Source organism: Poecilia formosa, unplaced genomic scaffold (assembly GCF_000485575.1).
Source record: "Poecilia formosa unplaced genomic scaffold, Poecilia_formosa-5.1.2 Scaffold178, whole genome shotgun sequence".
NCBI classification, from domain to species: Eukaryota; Metazoa; Chordata; class Actinopteri; order Cyprinodontiformes; family Poeciliidae; genus Poecilia; species Poecilia formosa.
The window spans coordinates 1211658-1239566 of record NW_006800117.1 but is presented as its reverse complement, the minus strand read 5'-3'; the positions used below and the strand labels follow the sequence as shown (position 1 = coordinate 1239566).

General features: G+C 40.3%; 1 protein-coding gene and 1 long non-coding RNA gene across 7 annotated transcripts; one reads left to right on the top strand and one right to left on the bottom strand.

The window, feature by feature from the left end:
- Positions 1-22549, top strand: dcdc2c (doublecortin domain containing 2C). Of its 5 annotated transcripts, XR_001663857.1 has the most exons (13): positions 1-502; positions 1056-1104; positions 1529-1605; positions 1688-1819; positions 2585-2692; positions 2968-3016; positions 8803-8926; positions 11946-12046; positions 13394-13507; positions 17501-17570; positions 20634-20689; positions 22315-22329; positions 22417-22549. XR_001663857.1 is itself a non-coding variant. In XM_007565543.2 (12 exons), exons 1-11 carry the CDS (start codon positions 216-218, stop codon positions 20648-20650), a joined length of 1128 nt encoding a protein of 375 aa, XP_007565605.2. In that variant the 5' UTR covers positions 1-215; the 3' UTR covers positions 20651-20689; positions 22417-22549. The 5 variants fall into 5 exon arrangements, 3 of the variants coding, with proteins under 3 accessions (XP_007565605.2, XP_016533756.1, XP_016533757.1); XM_007565543.2 differs by lacking the exon at positions 22315-22329; XR_001663858.1 differs by lacking the exons at positions 20634-20689; positions 22315-22329; positions 22417-22549 and adding an exon at positions 17339-17410 and having other exon boundaries at positions 2-502; positions 17501-17522.
- Positions 10015-25976, bottom strand: LOC107837811 (uncharacterized). Of its 2 annotated transcripts, none has more exons than XR_001663860.1 (3): positions 25433-25976; positions 18526-18763; positions 10015-10597 (listed from the first exon to the last, which is right to left on the bottom strand). It is a non-coding gene; the product is annotated as an uncharacterized LOC107837811 (long non-coding RNA). The 2 variants fall into 2 exon arrangements; XR_001663859.1 differs by lacking the exon at positions 10015-10597 and having other exon boundaries at positions 18288-18763; positions 25433-25563; positions 25686-25976.
- Positions 25977-27909: the final 1933 nt, after the last annotated feature.

The window sequence follows — 27909 nt, the reverse complement described above, 5'->3', positions numbered from 1 at the left end:
AACAGCTTTTGTTCTCTAGAGGACGCAGGTTAACTGGCAACGATCAAGAGGAAGCCCACAACAAGAAAACAGACGGAGGATAAGTTTCAAGATGACGCCCCTCCCCTGTGGTTGAATTGTTCCCCATATTACCAGCTCATAGATCCAGTTACGGCTCCAGTGGCTCACGGCATCCCGGATCCACTTAGACCAGACTGGACCGCCTGCAGGTAAACATGGCGGTGAACCCACGGATAACTGCGGTTCTTCCTCCGGCCAAAACCGTCACCGTCTACCGGAATGGAGACGCTTTCTATCCCGGGAAAAAAGTAGTGCTGAATCCCCGGCATCTGTCAACTTTCGACAACTTTATGAACACTTTAACCAGACACATGGAGGCTCCGTTCGGCGCCGTCAGGAGGCTGTACACACCCACGGAGGGCCACAGTGTGCAGGAGCTGGCTCAGCTGAAGCATGGGGGCTCCTATGTTGCAGCGGGGAATGAACCCTTCAAGGTCCTGAAGTAAGTAAAGTGGGATTCAATTAGAGTGATTGTATTATAGTAACTAGTTACTTTTAGCTTTTTAGATTAAAAAAGGAGCAAATTCCCTCCAAATGTTTTTTTTTTAATCAAAAACTCAGAAATCAAACTCAGAAATGTCCATGTTTTTTTTTTCTACCAAGTTTTCTCCTTTTCTAACTCAGAAATTAAAAAAACCAAAACAACAAAAACAAACAAACAAAAAAAACAAGAAAATTTCAGAGATTGATTTCAAAATGTTATTGTTTTTCTGGCAATTTTTAAATTTTTCAAACTCCATAAGATTTCTGAGATTAATAAAATAAAAAAAAATCAGATTTTGACTTTTCAGACTCAGAAATCTCCTAGTTGTTTTTTTTTAAAAAGATTAATTCACACACCTGCAGTTCAGAATACACAACTCCAGAAAGTAATGTTTAGCATTATTATTATTAGCTATTTTTAAAAGCGATTTAATAGCAAATTACATTAACCATTAATGTAATTCCATGTTGGATGCCTGGTTTCAGTCACAATATTTGTATTTTTTCCCCAGTTACTGTGGAATAGCCACCATAAACCAGCAGAAAAAGAAAAATACTATGGTAAGAACAAATTTTACACTTTCGTTCAGTTGAATGATCATTCTCTATCACCATGTAAAACAGTTTTCATAAAGCCTCTGCCATATTTTGAAGTATTACAATCAAATTAAATGTTGAATAAATGCATGTGGACAAATAAGTTTAAATATTTTTAGTGCCTTATGTTACTTAGCACTTGGACAGTTTGGTGGTGGACATGTGAAGAAATGAGGCACAGACTGGTTTTAATGTAACAATGAGGTTTGACAGAGATAGTAGTTTTAAATTCTGTTCCTAAAATCAACTCATTTACATTAAACCTGCACAAAGATGAGAAAAAAAGCTAGTTGTTGTGTTTACATAAAAATAAATTGTAGTGTTTTGTCTTGATGCATTTAATGAACCTAAAAAAATAGGATATTTCATCATGATTGTTTTTGCACAGATTAAACCTGTACCTCACACCAGAGTAGTTGCTTCATCTCGCTGGAGGAAAACCAAGGATGGAACTTGCACAATAAAGTGAGTATTGATGTGATTCCTGGTTCCAGAGTCCTCCCAGTACAGTGACTGGTAGCGCATTTCAGGGGTTTTTGTTTTACAGCGTCTTCAGCAACGGAGAGCTGCGGATTCCTCCGGCTCGGGTCCGGATCCCAAAGCACACTCTCAAAAGCTGGGACCGTGTTTTAACCATGGTGACGCACAAAGTGGAGCTTCGCACCGGGGCTGTTTACAAGTAAAATCAATCATCACTGTGACTTAAACGAGTGTGAAGAGAGACAAGAGGCACATTTTCTTTTTTGTTGTTACTGCATTATGAATTTAAAAAAAAGTTGACTGAAGTGCTCAACGTGTTGCTGCAACACAATATGAAGCTACTCAGCAGACTTTTCTGTAAACTCAGTGAAGCTCACTTGATCATTTCTCAGTATTTGTTTTCTACATTTTTCTGTTTTATTGTTTTATTGATTCAAACAAAAACAAGCTTTTGCTTTGGTGACAGCAAAAAAGGTGTAAAACATTTTATTAAATACATCTGCTAATATTTCTCTGGCTCTTTTCTGTACCTACCTGAGTTTACTCATATGTCTTCCATAAAGGTGTTTATACCTTTTGCAAAAAGATTGGAGTGACAACCTTGTATGGATTTGAAAACAAAAAGAAAATAATTGACAACAATTAAACACCAGGAGTCTTTGAAGACAACCAGAGTAAACAGGGCAGGGTTGTAGGGTTCAGATTTAATACTTTTTGCTTCACATTCTCTCCAGGCTGTGATTATTTATATTGTTAGTGTACCTCTTCCTCTTTTTTCCTTCCACTTAACTTTTCATTAAAAGGCTTGGATCAGATTTGGTGACTCATGTTTGAGACTCTTTAGTCACTAAAATAAGAATGACTACCTTTAGTCAAACAGTGTCTTATTGCTGGACCTGAATGTTAAAACTGGTGTGATTTGTGGTATATAATTTATTTATTTACTTTTTTTTTAACTTTCCAGGCTTTGCCGGTTAGACGGTCGTCCTGTCAGCGGATCTTCTGAACTGGAGAACAACCAGCATTATGTTGCTGTTGGACCTGAAAAGTTCAAACCTCTCCCATATGAACGGTGAGTTCTCTGCTGAAATTTAGTGAAGAAAAATGATTCAACTGAATCATCATGAGTTTGTGTTTTTGCAGTGTATGAAATAATTTACATTTATAAGAGTCTGAAAAAGTCAGATTCTGATTTCTTGGTGCTTCTCCAGTCTTTTGCTAGCAAATTGATAGAGGTTGTTTTTCCACAACTGAAAAAAAGAACAACAAAATAAAAAAAACAGCAGCACTAGATTATAGATTTGTTGTGAAAAGAAAAGAGTAACATTTTTCCTTTTGCCCCTGCAGCAAAGCTCTCCTGCTATCTGCTCGAAACAAAAGACCTGTAAATAATACGGTGAGTTATCCCACTTCAAAGTCAACTCCAGTTTGCCATCAGGTTGTTCGGTTTCTCATAAAACGTGAAGCTGATACAGTCTCCCCCCACGTCTGCCTGCAGTTTACTGCTGTAACACCTTGGTAAAATCACAACCCTTTGCACACAAAGCATTTCAATTAACATTTCCCACTTGTGCACGACTTCTTGTGGGGGCGCGATTCGTTATGAAACAGAACCATCATCAATCACTGTCTGCAGAAAGCATCGAGTTACCATCGCTTTGCACTTTGATGGGTAATCCCCAAAAGAGACAGGCTGGTCCACTTGATCAAGTGCGCTGAGCCTTGGATCATGCTGCATGCAGCCGTGGGACTTTGCTTGCTAGGGGGGAGAAAAAAAATCCCATTCGAAACTAGAACCAGGACAATTTGTTTTGTGATTAAGTAGGCAGTGAAATGTTTTGAATCCATATGAGAATTTGCTCTGCTGTGGGCCAGAAAAGAACACCAAATCAGATGGTGAAGATGAAAACATGCCCAGTCAGCAGGTTTCGGCGCACAAGGCCCCTCCTTCCTGTGAGAGATGCGTCTGACATCTGATTTTTCTAACCATGAAAGATGGCAAGGCTGTTGCAGGTGCCAATTTTATTAGATGGAGAAAAATACCCCCTGCCCTTATCTGTAGCAGTACCTTCTGTTGAATGGCTTTCTGTTCAGATATATGGATTGATATTAGCGGTGTATTAGAATGAGCTGAAGTGTAGGCGCTGTAGTAAGACCTCTTCATCATGTTAGCAACCGTCCAAGCAGAAAATAATCAATGAAAATAACTTTGTCATCAAAATAAACTCATAAAATAACCCAGAGCTCAGAGGGAAGTTGTTGCTGTTTCACCTGTTGCCAGTAGGTGGAGACAGAGACAGATCTATGGCTGTGATTTCGCTGGAGCAACACTCAGCAGGCATGGTGCGGCTGCATTTTCCTTCTCTCCTCTCTGTGTCTCATGAATCTGCAAGCTTGAGCTGCTGGGTTAATAAGAATCTTCCATAGGGGAAAAATGCATGCAGAAAAAATGACTTGCTCGCCCCTGATCTGTCACTTGTTTAGCTTGCTGATTACACAGCCCTTTATAGGGTCACATCTATCGTTAATTTCACTTTGACCTCACAAAACAACAGCAGTCTGGCTGGGAATGCCAGTAAAAGCATCCCTTAAACATGCTCACTGGGGCTGTGTTAAATGTAACCTTGCAGCCTGACGGCACAGAGACGCCGTCTGTCCTGCTCTGACCGTCTCTGCAGGAATGATGGGCGTTTGGTGGAACGTTAATTTTCAAAAGGCCAACATGTTTCACTTGAATGAGTGGAGATGTGAAGTACAAAAAAGAGAGAAATGCAGATGGAGAGCAGAGAATAGCATCAGGTCTACTGGAAACTTCTCACCAACTCATCTTAGATTTACAGAGAATGGTCTGAAAAGAGAGAAAATCCACTGAACAGTTGTGCAGAAACCAATGCCTTGTTGATGTCAGAGGTCAGAGGAGAATGTGGAGATACATTTCTGAATGTACAACAGGCTGAACCTTGAAGCAGTTGGGCTACAACAGCAGAAAACCACACCGAGCGCCGCTCCTGTCAGCTAAATGCAGAAAGCTAAAGCTAGCAAGCCCACAAATCAATCAGAACTGGACAGTAAGAGACTCAAACATCTGATGAGTTGATATCAGGTCAACATTCAGACGAGAAGGTCAACATTTGGCATAAACATCATGAAAGTACGGATCCCTCCTGTTCAGGCGATAGTGATGATGTCACTCTTTGCCCTTTAGTACCAACTAAGCACAGCTTAAACATCAAACACCCGAGTGTTGCTGGTTCCCAGGAGAGTGTTCCCATCTTTTGATGCTTCATGTCACGAAGCTCAAACTATGACAATGAATTTGCTGAACTGCACATGCCTCCACTGTCACCAAAACTCAATCCAATAGAGCAACGTTGGGATGTGACCAACAGGAGATTCTTATCATGGTGTTCAGATAACTCCGACACCTGGTCGGATCTGTGCCACCAAGAATTACTGCTGGACTGTTTTGTTGTCAACTTACCATTCAGAAACCACTTCCTGTGTTCTTGTTGGTTGTGCAGGAGGCTCTACTTCTGCTTTTCAAAGATGTGTAGTTGTATAATTGCAGCCATTTGTATAAAGTATTAGTACAAACTTTGAGTTGTGGGGCACAGCGGGGGCGTGGCCAGTAGCAAATAATTTGCATAAAAGTGACAGAGCCCTAAAATGGCTCATTCTGAACACTATGCAGAACTGAGGTGAAAAACGTAAAGAACATGTTTTGTAGACTTATCCCAGCTTGTTTTAAAGGAACATAACAGGTTCCTTTAAAACCTGGCTAGAAAGCCGGGCAGAGAGACGTAGGAGTCATGGGTATAATCCCTGCCCATTACTTCATGCAATAGTAATCATAATGTACCTGAAGCATGTTGTAAAAATAATCCACAGAGGTTTCCTGACTGGACTGTCCAGACTTTCTGTCATCGGCGACACTTTAGTGCTGCTCCCCATTCCTCGGCTCCTGGCGGATGATTTCAGCGGTGAGGGGAAGCAGCGCGGCCCTGAGGGAAGCGGTGCCTCCGCGCTGCTGCCAGCATGTCTGCTAACTGTGAAGCAGCCCTGGGAGTGGCTCCCACCGATCCCACAGCCGCCTCGGCTGGAGGCCGGTCGGCCCGGTTGTTTGGGGCCTCCGTTATCCCCCGGCTATCGGATCACCCTGTCCTCTCGTTGACTCCTGTTCTCTGCTACTTGAGAGGGCCACAGATTGCTTTCCTCTCTGCCCTCCCAGAGACCCTGTTTGTACTAAGTCTGGTACAGGCTGGGGCCTCCTGACACACAACGTCGTCTGCTCCCACCGGACCCGGAGCTGCAGACATGTAACCCAGAAGAGAGGCTGGTTGCATGACCTCAGCTTTTCCACCGACGCGCCTCCACTTGTGCGTCTGCTTTCCCAGATCTGCTCTGGGTTTTTCCCCTTCCCAGCGCTCTCCCTGAGTGATGAGCCCTGATTCAGTGTTGATTTAAATGGTATCTATTTACATCTCATCACCAGGCTGTCAGAAAGCAAAACAAGCTGTTCCATATTTGATTGGCCAGATGTGATTTGACTCGGAGCTTCATGGTGACGTTGTCTCACGTTAGTCAGTGAGGAGCTGAGGTTAGAAACCCGGACGGTTCTCTGATCTCCTGTTTGGGTTCTTAGAGTCTGAACTTGCCAAGGATCCAGTTTTAGTGATTTCCCAAGCCCACTATGCTGAGCTCGATGGGAAAAAAGTGACTTATTTAGGGAAGGGGGTTTAGAGGGCGTGGGGTCAAGTTGGAGGGTCAGGATGAAGTGTGTGTGCGCGTGTGTGTGTGTGTGTGTGTGTGTGTGTGTGTGTCTGATGGAGAGAAGTGGAAGCTTAGGGATACAACAACTTTTTTAGACATGCTATATTATCAAAATATCAGGTATATGAGCTGGCGATCAAACTAAGGTTCCCTTGATGTAGTGAATATGAAAAATGGCTCCTCTTACCTCAACCCCCCCACTGCAAACCTACAGCATGAACTCCATTTCAACTCTTCTTCACTAAATACACAAAGCAAACCTCAATCTTCTTTTTGTTGTTCTACTTCTCTTCCTGAGTCCACTAACGGCTGCAGGAATTCAAAGGAATATCAACAGACGTTGCCTCCGCATTAAAGCAGGCAAACAAGTGAAGAAGCAACTGGGCTGCTCCCCAGACTCCATGTTAGTGAGCTTGCAAACAGCAGAGCCAGGAGTGTATTCTGGTGGAGATCAGTGCAGCGTCCCCTGAGCCAGCTCAGGGACCCCGCTGCTGAAACGCAGAGTTAGCTAGCTCACCGCGTTTCAGTGGGTAAGGGAGACATCCCTCACCTCGCTACCTACAGAGGGGAAGAGGAGCCTGCAAGGAGAAAACTGTCTTTTGTGGAAGCATTAATTCAGATGTGTACCCTGCTGTCTGAACATCAGACTGAACTCTCCCTGCTTTTCCTCTCCTCCTCTCTCACTCCTTCACTCTCCCACTGTGCGGCTCACTCCCAACCCCCCTCCTCTCCTTTTCTGTGTTTTGTTTTGCTCTCCCCCTCCATCAATAACCTTCTGCCGTCTGCTGCTGAGGAATAAGTTATTCCGTGCAACTCCCTCTCTTTTCCCTTTAAGCTTGTTTGGATTTTCATTGTTTGATCTGGTTTGATAAATAAGACAAATGCGGTTAGAAATTCACGCCTGCCCCATTCCATCAATAAATGATTTGTTTGCCACACTCCCAGGTGATTGATAGGTTGAGTGTTTGTGATGTATTGAAACCAGAGGAATTCAATAACAGTAGAACATGTCAGCCCATGAAACACTAAGGGTAAAGGAAAATGCAAAAAAGCCCTAATGTAACTTAAAAAATGTTCTCAGTCTGAATAAGTTTTCAGACTTGATTCCTTATTAAATTGTCTAAAAGTTTCTTTTCCATCCATCCAGCTAAAAATTGCTCCTTTTGATTTTGCTTCCAATCCTGATTTGGGCCAATTCACTCATGAAATATGAACGTATGTGACTTTCTGCTGGTAAGTATCACTTTTTGGAGTCACAGTAACACATTTCCTTCCCGTCGACTATTAGTAAAAAATAAAAATACAGCAGAAATCAGTCTGCTTGTCGGAACAAATCGATAAACGTCCATACAGGATTATAACTACACCATGTTTAAAGTTGAATAGTTAATAACCAGAACTGCAAAGAAACAAAATAACGTTAAATATGTTTTCACTCAGTTGTAGGCACACCTCTGCTCGTTTTTATGTGCAGCGCTGATGCTAACTTTGAAAACATTTAGCGCACTTAGCTTCCTCTAAATTATTTTCCAGGATAAACTCTAAAACATTAATTTACTTGGCTGTTTTGTAAACATTCAGTAAGTGTTGAAGTTTTGGTTATCGGTTGGATTATCTGCAGTTTGTTCTGTACCCAGAATGATTCGCTGTCGTGTCGCCGACACATGGTGGATATCAACATGGTTGAATTTAGCGCTTTAGCATTAGCTTCTGCTAAATACCATGTTAGCATTGCAGAACTGTTTATGACTAGTTCAACTAGCACAACTAGCTTCTTTTTTAGTTGTTTTGTTTCACATAAAAATCCACAAATAGGAGAATAGGTTCAGTTTTAATAAAATACAATGAAATAGCAGCTTAAGAAAATAGGAAATTAAATATTTTTAGAAATCATTTCATTCTGAGAGCTGTGTTAATGGCTGAATCATAGAATGAGGCTACCAGCTCAAGTAGGCAGGGGAGCAAAGTGTCTTTCTTGGTTTTTTTACTTTATAATTCAGAGTTTTGCGTTGCTTCGCTGTTTCTCCACTAGAAGCCCAGAGACATTTTCATGGCTATTTCAGGTTGACCAAGGATGAAAATAGCCCATCGGTCTGTATGTCCTGTCAAAATTCAACCAAAACAAAAAATCAGACGTGATGCCAATTTAACCCATTTCATCACCTTTAAACCACATGCAGACATCAATAAACATCTTTTCTTGGATTTCTTTCCACCTGCTACTTTTCAACCACAATTTAATGTTAGGATGGACGACAGTTTAATTTTTCCTTTGTCAATGTACATAAACTGATTTAGTTTCTGCTGTTTTGCCAACAAAATTTCAAAGACAGGTCAGAGAGAAGTCAGAGGAAATGTGATTTATTCTGGTCTCATGTTTTCTGCTGTCTCGTCCCTTCGCTGTGTGCTCAGGTATGCGATAGAGAGGACCTTGAGCTCACAGTCGGGGGCAAGATGAAGGAACATGCAGCCAAGACGGAGCGAGTCAAACAGCAGAGGAAGGTGTCCAGAAAACCAGCACGCGTCACAGCAGGAGGCAAGCAGAGCTTTTCACTAGCAATGTTTCTCCTAACGCTTTGCTCTCCAGACTCCTCTTCCTCTGTGTTTGTTCCTTCATCACAATCTTCTTCACTGTGATTATACTTAAAGAAACCTGCTGCCTTTTGATTACAAATTTATATTATGGGTTTCATTTTTGCACGTGTCCAGATGGCTGTGCATCACTGTGCTTTCCTCTTTGTGTGTGTGTGAGTAAGAAGACACTCATCTGGTGTGCAGAAAAATAAATCCTCTGAAAGGTGAAGGAGGTTTCTTTGGATTCCCAACCTGTTCTGTGGGTCCAAACAGAACATATCTCATCACTGTTTGAAATTAACACGACTTTTCCTGGTGAATATTAAACAGAATGAGGCTTCAAACGCTGTTAAGGAAGCTTAAATCATAGATGAATTCAATCAGGCCATCTTATGGGAAATATATCCCAAAAATCTTGTTCAGATATGAAATGTTTTCATTTTCTCAGGAATTAATAAAACGTTGGTAATACTAAGCTGGTTTTAATAAGAAGTAAATATGTTTTTTTTTTCTCACTATGATGTAAAAGAAATAACTTCTGGTAGTTTAAAGGTTTTGGTTGTCATGGAATTGAAGGAACAGTGTTGTTATAATTTATAAATAATAAAAACACCAAATGCAGAAAGTTGCCAAAGCAGAAACATTCATTAAGCAGCTTGTCTAAAATGTTGGTAACACTTTATTTGACGGGGTGTGAATAAGACTGTGCCATTATTTACCGAATGACACTTCATGACACTGTCATAAACATTCATACAGACTTCTTTATGTTGATAACAGATGTTATGTCAGTCTTATGCTCACCCCTTCAAATAAAGTGTTACCAAAATGTTTTACCCAAATTTTATCTTATGCATGAAGATCATACAGAGCTGATAATCAAACTTTAACACGGATGTGGAACTTCATTAAACTAAAAGTTTGCAAAGCAGCAAAGTAAAATGTAAAGGTCTAGAATCTCCCTAAAATGAATTTAGGGGAATCTAAGTGTGCTAAATATTTTCAAAGTTAGCAAAGATGCAAAAGTGCAGAAAGAAAAATTAGCTCTGCTGTTAACTGAACTGCGTCTGTTAACCTTTAATTTATTTGTTAAAATTTTCCAGTCAAGTTTTCATCATGGTCAGGAAAACATTGTTATTTAATCTGTGTTATTGTAAATTATATGGATGTCCAATTTTCAAAACCAAATTCGAAAACAAAATAAAATTCCTGATAACAATTCAAATAAACTAATGTGAAGTCAGAAATGTTGGAGATGAAAATAAAGATGCTGTGTTTGTGCAACTGGACAAAAAAACAAAAAAAAAACTAATGAAAGCAAAAAAGAAAGTTAGTAAAAACCTTCATCAAGCTGAAGTCATAGAAAATGATCCATGATGCAGGAGAGCAGAGCTTCAGTCTGTGGTTCTGAAGCTTGATCAGAACCACCGTGTTGAACCGTCACTGCGGTTCAACACGGTGGAGGCTGGATGCTGCTGTGGGCCATGATCCCTGTTCCAGTAAACAGATTCACTGAGGCTATGAAGGGATTAATAAAGTCAGACCTCTGCTGAGGCATGTAGAACAAAACCTTTTCCTGTGAGTCGGAGCAGGAGGCTGGAGTTGATCCAGATGAAGGTGACGTCATGGTGGCCTGAACAAACAACCAAACAAACATTACAAATCTATAAGTGCAGTCAAATGAAGCGCAGCAATAGTTCTTTCCCTTTTTGTTTGTTGTGTTTTATTTTGAATATTTAAAATGTCTTTGATTTCCAGGGTTAAATGTTCTTTACAGAATTAAAGTTAGTCTTTGAGAGGGTGAACTTGGTTTTTTATGCTGTTATCATTATATTACGTGAAAATTGTGTCAAAACAACAAAATTTGTATTTTTCTCAATTATTACTTGTATAATTTACCATGACGACGTGGTGATCGCTGGTCGTGATCTCTAAGGTTTTCCTTTCCATGAGTTCTTCCTTGACGTTGATGGTTCCCAACTTTCCTAACAGTTTTTAATAATGCGTCAGACAATGTGCAGCCTAATTTGAGGAGTTTCAATAATCTTTTTAGAAGCCGATATTTCGACCTTTCTTAAACAGACAAACATCTTTTCCACAGGGCTGCTGCTCATTGCATCAGTGGGTGTTAAATAAAACATAATCACCCAGGCAGCAGCCATTTGCCTGGTTAAATCCGGGTGGCGACTTGTTTTTTGGTCATGCAGTGTATAATAATGGGGCCTAAATTCTCTGAAATGTAATGAAAGGAAAAAGTCCCATTTCCATCAGATAATACCAAAATGGTTTACCATTACCTCATAATACCTCTTGTAGTTTCCTCCTTATAAACTCCACTACCAGGAGCTAAATTTGGCATTTTGCTCATTACTGATTCACTCCATTAGATCCTTAGAAACACGCGGCAGCTCCGTCACCTGGTGAAGGATCAGACACGTCTGCTTCTCTTTCATTCTGTTGTTTTTGTGAATTTAATCTGGAAACAGATCTAAAAATAATGTTTAAATGAAAACAACAACAAAAAGCAGATCTCAAAGTATTGTTCTGTGCAGTTTTTAGTCTCATCTCTGCGAATTCTAACAACCGCGGTTATTTATTATTAAAATGAAATCACCTAAGGCAGTTCAGCAGCGTGTTTCATTATTAAAATTACACCCTGGATCAGTTTTAGCAGCTGCTGCCAGAAAAGGAATTTGTTTACAGGAGAAAATCTGTTTAATGTAACAGAATGAGCTAAATCTCGACTAACTCGGGAACGCTTCCCGTCTGTGGAAGGATTGTAGACGGGGGGAAAGATTCACAGCGATGGCCTATATCCTGGTCCTTCCTCTCTAAATAAATAAATGGCTCAACAGCAGTATTGATCTCCTGCGAAGTTGAGCAGGAGAGGAAAAAAAAGGAACGGGGCAGAGAGGGATGGACGGGGAAACGGTAAAACGAGAAGGCAGACAAGTAATTGTGATTAATCCCTTTTTCCTCAGCTGACAGCGTATTTAATGCAAAAAACAAAAGAAGGGAGGTGGAGGGCGCGGTGGAGGTGCAGGAAGACCCCCACCTGAAGGTGGACCTGCCGATTGATCAGGTGAGACGTAATCCCACTCAGCCGCCACCTAATGAGCGCGTTAGCATTCAGGTTGCTCTGTTTACCACATGGGAGTTAGCTCTGATTCCTAAAGACAAAATGTTGGCACAGATACCGGCTCTGTGAAGGAAACGCAGACATGCTGAATTATTCAGCCTGACAGCATGTCAGCAGCTGGAAAACTATGTTTTTTAGTTCATGGAGTCAGATGATAATTCATCATTATGACAAGCTGTTTATGTTCTCCCCGCTAAGCTTTACCTTCCTGGGTGAGAACGCCTGACTTGATTTTATGTTTACACTCAGACTCATAAATGCTCACTAGAACACGCTGCATAAACAGAAAACTGCAGAAAGTGCAGCTGAGTAAAGGAGGGTGACATGCAAGAACACACCCACTGATTTCTGTTCTTCATATTTTTTCACATTACAGCCATAAACTGTGTATGCTGTTGGGATTTCATACGTTAGACCAACGCAAAGCGGTGCATGATTGTAAAGTGGAAGGAAAATGACCCTCGGTTCTTTGAAAAGTGCGGCATGTGTTTGAAACAACAGCTGTGTTTCCATCAAAGCTTTTTGTGTGTATCTTAAGAACTGCACTAAAGAAAACTTGATGGAAACTAAAGATGTTTTTCTGTATATCGGTATTGGAAGTGAAAAAAGTAGATTGGCGTTTACTGAAAATGTCAAAATTCTAAAATTTTCTTCTGTTCAATTTAGGTGGTTTTTGACTTTTCCAAAAAAGATTTAATGTGCTGAAGGGGAGAGGGAAACATTTCCTGAATATGTTCTGATGTAGCAAACATTCACCTCAAATGATCAGCTGTTTCTGTTGTTGGTGTCTGTCTGGATGTCTGCAATAAAATGTCTGAAAGCAACAACAGGCATGAGAGATAAGCGTGAATAATAGCTAACATGGGACAATGGCAGCATGCATGATAGCAACATATTCCAGAAACTTTCTCCATTATTTTTAACATTTTAAAAGTTCACTCAAAATTCGCATCACATTTGGATGGAAACAGGAATCTGGAAATTGATGTTCACCGATTTCCTCCATTGAATCTGAATGAGTTTGAGCTGTTTTGTAAAGCAGAATGGTCAAAACATTCATCGTCTCCATCTGCCAGGCTGGTAGAGACACAAACCAGAGTTCTGACTCTGTCAGGCTGAATTTAAATGAACACTCTTTAGATGTCAATTTGTAAAAGTTTTGTAAAAGTTTGGAAAGCCACGTGTCATTTTCCTTCCACTTTGCAGTTGCTCTCTGCTCACTGTTGGTCTATTTCTGTTGCGAGGCACAGTGTGTACCATGGAGGCTCTCATGTTTTCCCCTCTGAGCAGGTTGAAGCGAAAACGGTTGAAGAAGAGCACGGAGCCTCTGACAGCACTGCAGACAGGAAGAGTTTAGACGCCTCGAGTCCAGAGAAAACTAAGGCTGCAGGTTGCAAGAAACAGGTGAGTACTCTTTATAATAAGTTTTATGTAGTTCTGTCTCACATTCAGTTCATTTTCACTTCATTATTATGTCCAATTTTCTCATTTGCTCTGGAATTAGGTCACATGAAAATGGCCTAACCAGTAATTATGGTAATCATCATTTTCCTCGTTGTGTGAGGGTCATGCAGACCTGTTCCCAGCAACCACGGTTCCTCTAATACGTGCATAACCTGTTTATTTTGCCTCAGTGGCTCTCTCTGTGTATTATTACCGGAAAATCTATTCTTAAGGACAAGGGAAGTCAGCAGAGTGCGCCTCTGACAGGCAGATTAGATTGTGAGAGCTAGATATATTTTTGTTTGCAGAGAGTCGGGTTTGGTACATTGGATGGAGCCACAGGAAAGGTAGAGGCTGATCCTGCTCTGCACCTGATTTGTGTCCTTTGTTATGGTTATTGTGCGTGGTCACGGTGATGAAGCGCGGCTGAGCCGAGCATGCAGATGTTTTTGCACAGATCTCTGCTTCCCAGAAATTACACTCATTTAAATACACTTATTTTACCCTAATAATCCTCCAGGGACAGCAGCGGCGCCGCGCCGCGCCGTGATGGATGCTAACAATAGTTGGGTGATATTACTATTCCCCGCAAATTCATTCAGCTTTGAAAATGAGAAGATATTGAGTCTTATTTAAGCAATCAATAACCATGAACAGTTCTTTTTAATGAAAACTATAATTTCAAGCAGTGGCAATTACACCGCAGGGGGATGTTTTGGTGAGGTGATGATTTTTGCTGCTGTGTGCACTTTTGCAATAAAGATATTCTGTTTGGGATAATTATTGACTTCTGGGGCCAGTTATGACCCGGGTTAAAGACCTCATCAATACCTTAATTCATCAATTATTACTTTTAGGCTCACAAGAATGTTGCTGATTTAGACTGACTATGGATTACAGGGCATGACCATCAGATGGTAGAAAACAATAATAATAATAATAATAATAATTATAATTATCTGTTTACAGACTCAGCGACTGTTTGTGATTGTTTCCTTTCCTGACAGATTTTCCTCCATCTTTTAGCTAAATGAGACGGACGTAAAGGAGAAGCTGGACAAGCTGAGATCCTGAAGACTGTTTTTCGGGAGACACAAGCCTTATAAACTTATTCTCAAACCTTGAATTGTTTCATATTTTGTCATGTTACAATCACACACTTTTATCAGGATTTAATCCAACAGACCTTCAAGTAAAAAAATAAACATCTTTAGAAGATAAAAAACTGAAAAGTGTCTCTTTTAAGGAGGAAAGTGCAAACAGAGCAAGCAAATGTTTTTCTCCTGTTTTGCTTAAATGAAAGACGTACAAATCTACAAAAGTAAAATAAAAGGGGGTCATTAAAAAGAGGAGAATCTGACTCTTTTCTCAGATTGAGACCAGATTCACACTAAAATCTGATTTTAATCACATTATTAAAACTTAACTGAATACGATTTTCAAATGAAGAGTGACCTAAATCATGTTATTTTTATTGCTAAAAATAGACTAAGTATTTTCCAGTTTTCTTCAATCAAGCCCAAAATAATTTAGCAAAGTGGTTGGCTTTCTTTCAACAAGGAAAACTTGCAAAACCCTTTTGAAGTTCTGGACCTACAACGATTTACACATTCAAAAAAATCGGACTGTTTTATTTATTTATTTTATAAATATTTGTTTTATAAATATTTTCATGCCTACATTATTGTTGATTGACAAAAAATGCCAATCAGCAAAACCCTCAATAAAACTTTTTGACCTGCATTTGGCTTCTGCTACAAAAACTTTGGACACACTTGCTCCATACAAAGTGGATTTTGAAAGAAATATCTTTACTTTTCATTGGGAATTAATGTCATCTTAGCAGGCAGACCCACAGTAATGCTGGTGATATTAAAACTTGACTCGTCCTGTTCATTTGGAGCTAAACAGACTGTCGGCGTCTCACCGTCAGCAGCCCCATCGTTTAGAGGCGTGTGAATAATAACGAGGCCTAACTGCAGAGCCATGACTCATTCTTCCTGCTGAGATCTGACACGTTTCCTCCCACCCGGCGCTCGTATACGCCCGCAAGATGCCCCCTGTGCTCTGCATACGCGCATGTATATAGTAGATATTGATGACCAAATTCAATTACATGATTACATTTTCAGCCGGAGCTTTAAATGATTTATTGCATTGAATTGAAATGCATTTCCATACAGCTCCCCAGCACCATGCTCGTGATATTGACCTGTGCGATCCGGGCCAAGTAAAGAATAACGAGATTCAGCGTCTCTGCCAAGCCAAGATGTCCGCCGAGAGTTAGAGCGGCCAATCTCAGTGACAGAGAGTGAAAAGATGACGAGCCGGAGCTTGATGCTCATTCGTCAGGCCTTTTCTTATGAGCGCCTGACGGGCCGTCGCCGGGCGCTGGAGGCTTCCTCTGGAGTCGGTTAAAGTGCCGATTGATTTCCTGACGTCCGTCTGTGTTGGAGACGTCGTCCACTTTCAGGAAATGTGAACACGAGTAGATTTGCACCTTCTTGTTGCAGCATTGTGTTTGCAACTATCATTTGTTTTGGTTTAACAGTATTGGCTGACCCATCTACCAGTCAGCTAAGCATTTTTCTTAATTAATATTGTTAGAAATGCCAATGAAGCTGGAGATGTCAGATCAATCGTCTTCCTCTTCGTAGGAATTTTGTGAGGAAGAAATCGAACCGTTATTGACCCAGGCATTGATCAATTCCTGCACGTCCATTTCATTTGTCTTTCCTCTGGTTTTCCTGGATGCTAATCCCCTGAAGCCTGAGTCGCCATGACGATCGGCCTTGCCCGGCCTGCGTCGCCAAGGCGAAGGACGCAGCATCCCCATGCAAGGTCAGCCATGATCGGCTGCAGACAATGTCAGCGCCTGGCTGACAGAGCCCAGCTCTCCTGTACACCTCAGTTACTGCTAGAGATGCAGGTTATTGATTAATTAGTTAATATAAAGTTGATTGATATTATTGATCAACTAACAATTAATTGATCATTGATTCCTAGCAAATGTTTGACTTTGGAAAGCAGTATTTTTCTTGAACATTTCTGAGATTAATCTCAAAATTTCAATGATTTTTCTTTCATATTTTTGAGCTTTGGATCTCAGAAAAGTCTGTTTCTCCTAGAATATTTTTGAGTTTTTTTGACAGAATATACTCATTTTTTCTGTCTACATTGGCCCTAATACAGTATTGTAGTAATCACATTCTCACCTTCGAAGCAAATCAGTAATTTTTGACGTGGAAGTTGACGCTGCTCCATCATGCAGCTCAGCTGAATGAAGCGCCGTTACGGTGAAACTTAAGGAATTTATCATTTATATTTCTAAACAGAACAGCATAAAGTCCATTTAGCATCCCAAACCGGACTCTGTTTGGACCGTTTCTCTTTCCTGTTCTGGTATGACTCTGCCATCTTTGTTTCTGCATCAACTAGCTCTGCTTAAATGACCAGCGGCGCCCTCTGCTGGACGGTGGCCAAACTACAACACCGACAGAACGTCTAAGTGGACATTATTAGTTAATCAACTGGAACAAATTTTAATCTATTAACCATTAAGTCAACAATTAACCAGAAGTTGATTAATTGTTTGCATCCCCGAACTCTACAGAGATGTTCTGGAGGAAATAGTTCTGGTTTCCCGTCTGGTTTAGTGTTTTAGTGTGAGAGGAGGAAGATGTGTTGTGGTGCGCTGATGCGTTCAGCAGACAGAGATTCAAGGCTGAGCTGCTAGTCAAGTCCCAGTTTCTGTTCCAAGTGAAGTTCTGCTCTTCTGTCTTTGAATTTCAAGAAACATGAGCTTTGTTCCAGATTTACTGCATATGTGGGGAGAGTATTACGAACCTGATATATCACCGAAAGGTGAGAAGGCTGACAGATTTACTGATTAGAGCTGCATATGCATGGAATATGACTAGATGATGATATGAGAATGTGATTTATGTGTTCCAGGAGAGGCAGGAGGAGAAGGAGGCGTCGACCGGGCTCAGAGTACGGTCACGGATGTCCCGCTTTTTCAAGGGTAGGTTCATCAAAGCATACGGCCTGGGAGCAGCTCCAGTGGCGGGGCCTGGGTTCCCCTCCACAGAGCCTCATGCAGCCATAAAGAGAGCACCAACACTCACAGCGGTACCAGAACCTCCATTCCTCTGCATGTCAGAGGAGCTGCAGCTACCGCTCAGCATCTGGAGAGTTTACACCGGGCTTTATGGGGACCATCTGTTTGACTTGCCCTGCATCCCACTCTCAGTTGATTTATCCTCCTGTTAAAGGAACCTGCACATTAAGGCCTGACATACCGACAGCCAGGGATATTCCTGAATTACTCCTATTTTTTATTTTTTTTTAAATTTGGAAATACCTGAGAAAATAAAAAAAATACACAGCAAAAACACAAAGTATTGCCAAGTATTTTTTGTTTAGTATCTAGTGAGATAACAGCAAACTATCCGTTATCTCACTAGTAATTCCTTAATATTGATAAAATAAAGTTGTAGTTCCACCGACAGATCAGTAATAAAAAGACATTTTCCCCATGTTGCATGTTAAATAATCTGCCAGATGTCGATTATTTTACCACTGGCAAGTAATATTGATACTTTTCATCAATATTAAGGAATATTTTATTTAAGTAACAAGGCCCTATGTGGTGCTGAAAAGTTACTTATATGAGTTAGTATCTTAGGTGTTCTAAGATATTTGCACTAGAAACTAGAAATACTTGATAAGATTTTGTCTTTTTGCAGTTTGACTATGACAAAAAAACACTAAAAACATTTTGGTTTTCACAAGAAAAGCATTTTTCATCTCTATGATTTCTTATCTGCAATAAAACTACATGGTCTCTCTTTTATGTAACTGATCTATAGAGAAGCACATCTGAAGGGAAAACTTATGTTTGAAGGAAGAACTTTGTATTAATGCAAACTCAACGTTCTGTGCCTTTCAGTCACTGAGGCCAATTTTATCCCAATTACCTTCAAATCACCGGCTTTGTCTGTCGGACCCACTCTGTGGTTTCCAAGCCTCTCTGAGATCTCCTGTGAGAATACCGGTGGTGTTTAAATGGAGCTGGATGTGAAGCGCTGCAGGCGGTCATCAACGTCTGCCCTTCGATCCGACGTCCGCTCTGTTGGCGTGACAACAGGACTGGCTGCTTCCTGCTCTGTCCCGCAGGTTTCCATCCCTCTGAGCGTCATGAATGCTATCAAAAAGCTGCAGACGGGAAACAGGCAGGAATTTGTATTAAACATCTCCCAATCGTGCTGTTTACATGCTACACATTCCTGATATTTGTATAAATTGATTGTCTTATTGACATCAGGTTGAGATACCGCCCTGTACTCTGTGGTACTAGTCATGATTTCCCAGTAGAATATCAGTGGGCGGTCTGCACGTGTGTGTGTGTGTGCACGCGTGTGTGCGTGCGTGTGTGTGTGTGTGTGTGTGTGTGTCAGATAAATCACTGCATGTTATTGCTTGCAGAACCGAGGTTCACATACAAACTCATTTTTGTCAATATGACAATATCTTGCTGCTTTTTGGCTCCTGAAGGGTTTTGCTTCATTCATTTCTCCTGTTTTCTACATGAAACTAGAGACTGGATCTAATTTTCTCATTTCCGATACGATATCTGAGGTTTAGTATCGGCTGATACCGATTCGATACAGAAAATAGCTGAACTGATTTAAACCTTTTCATTTTTAAACACTAGCATGGTCAAACATGAAAAAACAACTTTAATTTGTTCAGTCAGTGCAGTAAAAAAATAAAATAAATCATAAACTAAAACTGACAAAGCAGTTTTAGTTTTTTAGTTATTTCACATGTTTGGTCAAACATGTGAAATAAACTGCAACAAATCTTTCAAATGTTTCATAAAGTACGATGAGGATTTTTAAATGTAATGTTTAATAAATAATAAAGCATGACATCACTCAGAGCACAAAGCACAGAATTAGACTGAATAGATCTGCCCTTATGGATCATTCACACTGTCACTGATATATGATCTAGAATTTTTTTCAATATCAGGACAGATTCAGATATTAATATCGGATCGGTGCAACTCTACATGAAACCCAATGTTTACACTGCAAAAACACAAAACTTTACAAAGTATTTTTGTCTAGTTTCTAATGCAAATGTTTTTGTACAAACAAAAACTTCCAGGTAATTTTCAGCAAGATAGGAGTTTGTTTTAAGTCAGTAATTCCTTAATATTGACAAAAAATAACTAGTTCTACTGGTGGATTATTTCCTTTCTTAAATGGGGAAAATATCTTTTTATAGGTGAAATAATCTGCCAGTGGAACTAATTATTTTAAAATTAATATCAAGGAGTTATTGACTTAAAAAAGCTCCTATGTCTTGCTAAGAAACTAGATAAAAATACTTTTGTGTTTTTGCAGTGCAACTGGAAACTCTGAGCCGAAGTGGAAAGAAATGCGAGCTGCTGCCTGCTTGGCATGAAAATACCAATATTTATGTCACATTTCATACCTGGGTGAAAACAAAGCTTTGTCTACCCTCAAAGTTTTGGGTCTGTGTTTTTTTCCTACACTTCGCTCGAGGAGCTCCCATCAGTAACAGCAATACATTCCCGCTCATTCAGTTTGGCTGAGGTTCTCCTTCAAAAGTTATTGGCAGCAGGTACAATGGCCCTATAATTTATGAGAACTGTTAAGGCCTCTGACAGAAGTTGTAAAGCATCTTGACTGATTGGGTAGATGTGAGATGTGTGCCGTTATGGCATATTGTTGCCCCGTATGCGTGCGCGACATGCAGATAGTTCCTCGACTTCCTCTGTCACAGATAAATTACTCCACACAGTCAAATTAAGTTGTTGTAAATCACCCGGCGGACCCGAGAGCAGTCCCCAGTGACGACCTTTACGCCTCTTTGACTTTAACTCTTATTTATGTTAATCACATCTGTATTATACTGATGGTAGAACTCCATCATTAAAAAAAAGCTACAGAAATGGAGAGCTTGATATTAAAAAAGTCTTGATAAGTCTGCTGCTCAGGACTTTATTTTAAAATGTTCACTGATCCATTTTCTTTGTAATTCTGTCTCATTTCAGGACTGATAAAATTGTGATGCTTTCTGTTTCGGTTGGTGCATCTTTCAATTTAAAAGGTACGTAGAATATCATTTTTATCAGTAAGTATCTCATCAGTTTAACTTTTAGACTAAAATGTCTCACATGTCAGCAGCTCTCATGCATCAAACAGCAAAACTCTGCAAGGCGAAAAATAATCGAAACATTGTTTTATTTAATTCAAATAAAAAGTGACTCAGATATTAAACAGATTCTGTTACACAGACTGATGCATTTTACGTCAAACTCACATCTGACTTTCCTAGAAATGTAGAAAATGAGAGAAGCATCATTATCTGCCTGTTTATTTGTTTTTATATTATTTTAACGTTGCATATGCAGTTCTTCCTATTTCAGTGTTATTCTTCAGGGTTTGGTTTCGTCAGATCCTTGGTTTCCTGTTCATTTCATCAGCTGTTCTGCGTTCCTCTCATCAGTTATTCCTGGTTGCCAGTCATCCTCCCAGTAGTTAAAAACCTCAGTTTTTTTATTTCTCCTCTTTGGACCCTCTAAGTCCTGGATATTGCTCTCATTTTATTCATAATTCCACATCATTCCACATCACACGCTCCTCCCGTTCCCGCCTCGTAAACACCTTCATTTGAGATTGAAATGATATTTATGGCCATGTCATGGTTTATACAGCCAGGAGGAAGACTGCTGAGCTGACAGCAGTCCAGCAGACGGACACACAGTACAAATACTCTAATCTAAGGAGGACTGGTTAAGAGGAAGATGAGCGCCAAAAACGAAGATGAGTTTAAGTTAGCCCTTAAAGGGGCAGTATTTTGTAAAAATCGACTTTTTTAAAGCTTTATATCATATTGTATTATTATTCCCCATAATGTGTGTAATCAGTCTATTTATGGTAATACACAAGTTTCTTATTTCAAATTGAATCCTGAAATAAATGAAGTTTTAGATGATACTCATATATTGTGCCTGTATTTTATGTTAATCCAACACATTTTTACATCATTACAGCTTTAAAATCTCTAAAACAGTTTAATGAAAGGATCCCTGCTTCAGTACAGATCTGCGTTGTTGGTCTACTACGTTTCCGCCTTCAACATTCGTTCTGCTTTATTCTCCCAACAATACAGTTTTTATGCAGGAAAGGACCAGTTATCATCTGTCACTGATCGTCTTTGTTAGCTACAGTAAAGTTAGTGGAAAACGGAGGCTTTTCCCTCTCATTCATCATACACGCGTCATCAGAGGCATTCGATTGTTCACTGCTCCCAGCAGCGGTAAACCTCTTTTCCACAGTGAAAAATAATAAGTTCCAAAGGCGGCGTGTGGAAAACGAGCCGCTGTGATGTGGAAGAGGCGCCCGCCCGGCTGCGTGTGTCCCTGCTGCCCGCACCGAGCGCGCCGCCGTCCAGCCACACATTAGCTTTGATTGTTCTGCGTTGGGCTTTGAACCGCACCTCCACATGAAAGCCAACCTGGTCCGCAGAGCGTCCACTGCAGACCGGAGCCGTTGCTTATTTGCTCCAGGCAACATCAGGCCTGGTTTTTATCTTTACAGTTCTTTACCATGCTGAGAAGAGCGTTATACATAATTCATCATACAGCACATCTTGTGACAGCACCAAGTCTCTGCTCCATTTTAATTTAATGCCTGTTCTTTTCTTCTTCATCTGTTGTTGACTGTGGTCAGCGGAGCAGCACGGAGGTATGCCAGGGCTTTGATAGCAGCGCTTCCTGTAGCGAGGGCATGGCCGCTCAGTGTGCCTTCTCTCTGCTGCTTTGTGTTTCCCAGTTTCAGAGCTGCAGACATGGCAGCAGTGCTACAGGCCCGACGTCCTTGTTCTCATCCATCTCCGGAGGCCGGCTGCTCATCGACGAGACAAAACAATGCTATGAACCAAATAAAAACGTCTCGCCTCTTGACAGCCCCGCTTTGGATATATGGCCTCTTATTTCAGTGAATATATTGCATAATTATGTGCTGTTATGAATATTGCATGCAGCCTCACACTGAGCGCATGCTAAGATGCCTAATTGCAGAGTTTAATTATTTAGGAGCAAAGGTCCTGCGCGGGTTTTGGGAGAGGAACTTTTGATAAATTATTTTTCGTGGTTTTCTGATGAATTATTTCAGCGGGCTTGTGTCTAATCAGCAGGCATAGTGGACTTACTAACTGCTCTTGAGAGGGACTTATCATTCCATGGAGAGGAATTACTATGCTGATTAAATCCACTGAAATCAACTAATAACTTAATGTTATTGGAGTGGATCAGAAAAGAGCCTCTTGCAGCGGCGCGGGCTGGAAGGAGGGCTGCTGCCTCTGACCTTGGGGCTCAGCTTTAATATTTCGCCTGTGATGGCAAAGCAGAGCTCGTTTTAAACAGTGTCATGCAGCTTTACTCTATAGTGCATAAGAAGCACTGCTAGGAAAAAGTCCACAGAGGTTGACTAAACAAGGAATAATAAACTAGAACTCCCCAAGTAGCCACCAGGCACAGCTGCTTGTGTAACAGAACCACTGCCGCCACGCTCACCAGAACCGACGCCCACGCAGAATATTCCCGCCTCATTATGCTGGATGTACGCTTCAGACAAACTCAGTATACAGAAAAGTTTAGGGTTTGACCTCGATGGACTAACCAAACTTCACTGAGCGTGTTGCACCAAACGAGGACCAATTTATAGATTACTGTGGAAAACCTGCATAAACGTTTATTCTGTTGTTTTGCTTTTTTTGTCACCTTTTAGATCAAACTAATTTCGATACCAGGCAAAAAAAAGAGACTTTGTTCAAATGATTGAATTAAATAACTGGTAGGTCTGTCACAAAAACAAATTTATCTGAACAATTGTCCCAGAAGTTATTGTGATAAATGATAATATTGTTGTTTTGAGGTCATTTTAAAGTAATTTAATGGTAATAAGGGCATAATAGTGCAAGAACACATTCTCAAAGATCAATAAACTTTATATTCTAATGAACATTTAACACTGGAACTGGAAGACATGACATTTATGCTAACACATTTGTTCTTTTTTCAGTGCCATTTTCATGCACATCTCTGAGACCTTGGTTAGTTTAAAAGTCAGTTTTTAGGACGGCTACAGTTTAAATTTAAGTTAGAGTGGTGAATGTATCAGCTTGATTTATTTTGTCCTTTAAATACAACAAACTGGATGATATATAGATTAGTATTCAACATTTAGGCCTATTTTAACCCTTATTTTAACAAATGGGGTCCAACTCCTCGGAGGCACAAGGGTTAAATTTTAAATTCATAATTGAGCAAATTAACTGTAAAAATAGGGATTTGTTTCGATTGAGATTATGTTAATAGTATCTAATAAACAGTTCAGTTTTTAAAGAACTGAATTGTATGTTCTTATTGTCTCAGAGCTAATTGTTTTGCTGCAACAGCGGCACTCTGACCCGTTTACCTGCAGCTCTTCCCATAACAGGAACAAACCCGGTCGGTACCGTAGGATCAGATGCAGGTTCCAGGTTTCCCCCAGAAAACTTGCTACCCCCGGTGGCAGTCGGTCATCCAGAGGCCTGCCAAAAATGTTTAAAGTTGACAGGAAATTTGAAAATATCCCTTGATAATTATGTGTTATTGGAAGATTGATAGATTAATATCTGAACACCAACTATAAAATCTTAAAATATGCAAACATTTAAAGAAAATTTAAATAAAAAAGCAATGCTAAGCCTGGTGGGGAAACAAGTAAAGCCTGGTGGCCCACCAGGCTTATAATGCACTGAGGCAGCAGCCGGCTGCTCCTCGTTCAGCTCCTCCAAAATGCATGTGGGTAAGAAATGTAGTCAAGCTGCTTTCCGCAATCCAGCACCGATATGTAAATAATTGATCGATACTGATGTAAAGAAGGAGGAGTCGTTTGTTTGGAGGGCAGCAGTTTAGTTTTCTGGCATTTAGCAAATAGAAATAATTTTGGGGATTCTGACCGACCTAAAACAAGAAACTTTTAGTTTGATTCAACTTCAAACAGAGAGAAAAAAAACATATCTGCCTTTTTATTAGGTGTATGAAAATATCTGGTTTCAACAGTAGATATTTTTCAAGTTTAGGCTTTTAATCAAGCCTAAACTATATTACAAACCTGTGCAGTTTGAATATCGAGCAGTTTCAAGGACTCTACAGAAATCAAGCACCGGTACAAAGTCTGTCTTTCTAAAATGTAGAAGTTTGAAGTTTTAATGTGGAAAAGTTCAAAGACCATAAATAGTTTTACAAAACAGCTGCAAAGCAGCTAAGCAGGCTGGTTCCTTCAGACCTCTCAGAGTAATAGTCCCATTTTAAACCGACTCTCTGCCTTAGTAACCATCCAGCAGTCTGGCAATCATTTTCTCCTGAACAGCTTTGTGCAGCTTAACAGCTTTTGAATCAAGGACACACGCCACCATAAAGCACTTTCTATGAGTTTTTAACCAAAATGAAAACAGTTAAAGGTCATTTCATACAGCAGAACTGCACGTCTTGAGGAGCCGTATTGTGACCAGAGCGGACGGTGGCGTTATAAAAAGACTTTTCTTTCATGGCTGACATCATCCGGAGCTACCAGGAGGCCACTCTCCTCCACTCTGCCTCTCCCAGCGCTGCAGCTACCTACTGTCTGAGGCTAATGGCTGGACGCACGGCTAAAAGCTCTCAGTGTGATAACGTAATGCGGATCGGAGAGAGAGGCAGAGGGATGGTTACTGCAGGGAGACCATATACGCTGATTATACAGGGATGAGGAAATGGGCTAAAAATAAAAACAAATGGAGATGCGAGATGATATCACTGACCCCAGATTGCTGACGGCGGTGTCTTAAGTCGGGTCCAGATGGTTATGAGGCCGGGACAGTGGACTTACTGCTGTCCTCTCTGCTGATGTCATGCTTAATAAAGGAGAGTGGCGTTCTGTTCTGCAGATGCTCTAATAAATGATGAATATCAGATTAAAAACGCTGCTTACTCTTATCCTCCTGAGATCCATGCAGCTCAACTGCTGTAAACATACTGTGATATTTTATCTCCAGCATATGCAGTTGTTTTTACCGTCTCCGCTGCAGGTCCCATATCCTGCTAACGCCGCGCACATGAAGCCTCGTTTGGCCATTTTTGCTCCTTTTCCTGCTGCTTCCTCTCTGTCCGCGTCCCTCTGCCTCCCAGCCTGCCTGTGCTTAGTAAGATGGATGTGTGCATTCCCAGGGCAGATGGTCGTGTTGTTATTCCATGTACCCGGCTCACACTTTAACACCCAGCCGTCTTGTCTGGCCTGATGGGGCCATTGCCTGGGGAAGGAACTCTAGCACTGCAAAGTGCAGTAAATGTGTGTCGTGCAGCTAAGTGCAAGGACCCTCATCTGTTTTGTCAGGAAGTGGCTGTGCAACAAAGACACTGGCTGCTGTGTCAGTTCACTATGTGCTGTTGTTAGATTTACGTCTCAATGAGAAAATACCAGTTAGGATTTGGTGTTTGCCTTTCAAACGTATTCACATATTTTGTCCCATTTCAGCCAGTAAACCTCTGTTGGTATTTTACTGGGATTTTATGTGATGGACCAACAGGAAGCAGCTGCTTTTCAAGAACAAATGTGCACAAAACTTGAAAAAACATTTTTAGAGTTATTTGTGTTAACATTATATACAAAAATATTAAAACTGTATCTTTTATGAAAAAATATATTTTTACATATTTGTTGAAACTGTCACGTGTGTCTGTTCACGTCTGTGAAAAAAAACATGCTTTAAATAAAAGTTATATTCTGCACTTTTAAAATCACATCAACAAGCAACAGATGTAAAGACTTACAGGAGAATATCTATCTATCTATCTATCTATCTATCTATCTATCTATCTATCTATCTATCTATCTATCTATCTATCCATCTATCCATCCATCCATCTATCCATCTATCCATCCATCCATCTATCCATCCATCTATCCATCCATCTATCCATCTATCCATCCATCCATCTATCTATCCATCCATCTATCCATCTATCCATCCATCCATCTATCTATCCATCCATCTATCAAAGCGTTGGAGCAACGTCTGCAGCATTTCAGGGAAATTGCAGTTGGTAATTTTATGGAAAAGCTACAAATTTGATGCTTTCAAAAGACAAATTTAACTTTTGATGAACTGTGGGATGTTGCTGCTGGATACAAACGGGCATGATGTGAAAGTATTTCCATTTCAGTTTTGTGGAATACACATATTTCAACATGACTGAAAAACCTCAGCACAACTTTTCACCAAAGAACTAGTTTTTTCATAATTTCTTGTTTTCATTAAGTCATTTCAACTTGTGTAATGTTATGGTCAATGGAGAGCCAGTTGTGATGGATAAATATGAAGTAGAAGGAAATGATGATTGACAGAAACGTCCATAAAAACATCTGAAAAGTGTGGCGTACATTTGTATTTAGCCTCCATGAGCAGCCGTATGTCTGCTAACGTGAAAACTGAACGTTTTGCCTCTGTTTTTACCGTTTCAAGCTTTATGAGCTTAGATGTGTTGGTGTGAGTGAAATTTGAACTCTTTCCCAAGATTCTCACTTCGATTCAGATTGGACCATGTTAACATATAGATATGACTTGATCTGAACCATCTTGATGCATCTGTTGACTGGTGAGCAGTTGATATCTGCAGCTGCAGGTTTTCTCCATCATTTTGTTCTCTAACAAACCTCAGATCTTCACTGAACAGCTGCGTTTGTTCTGAGATTAAATTACAGAGAGCTGGACCAATTAGGTGACATGGGGGGCAATTAGTCACATTTAGTGCTGCCAGAATGAAGGCAGACAAAAAACAAAGGCTAAATGCTTTCAAGTCTTTAGAAAGAAATAGAAAACTGTTCTCAAATAAGCTGATTATGCTATACTTTGTATCAAGTTTGTTCTTATAATGTGATAAAATGTAAATGTGTAATAAACTGTAGTGCATAGATTATTTCACTGTCTGCGCTTAAAGCTCAGATCTATCAGTGTTTTTGTACCAGTCTGAGTCGGAGCTGCCAGGTGAAAATGCCAACATGTTTCTGTGTTTGCAGCTGAACTTAACGGCTCAAATTAAACAGATTCTTGTATTTATTTTTGATTTTATTGGTTGTTAGACAAACAGCAGCTCAACGCAGTCGAGCTTCTTGATGTGGCAAAAACGACTCGCTGAAGTTCAAACTGAGCTTCAGAACGAGGAAGAAAGGAGTTTAAGAGGCTTTGAACCCAACGTGGTTGTTGGTGCCAAACGGGTCTGATCGTTTCAGAACCTGCTG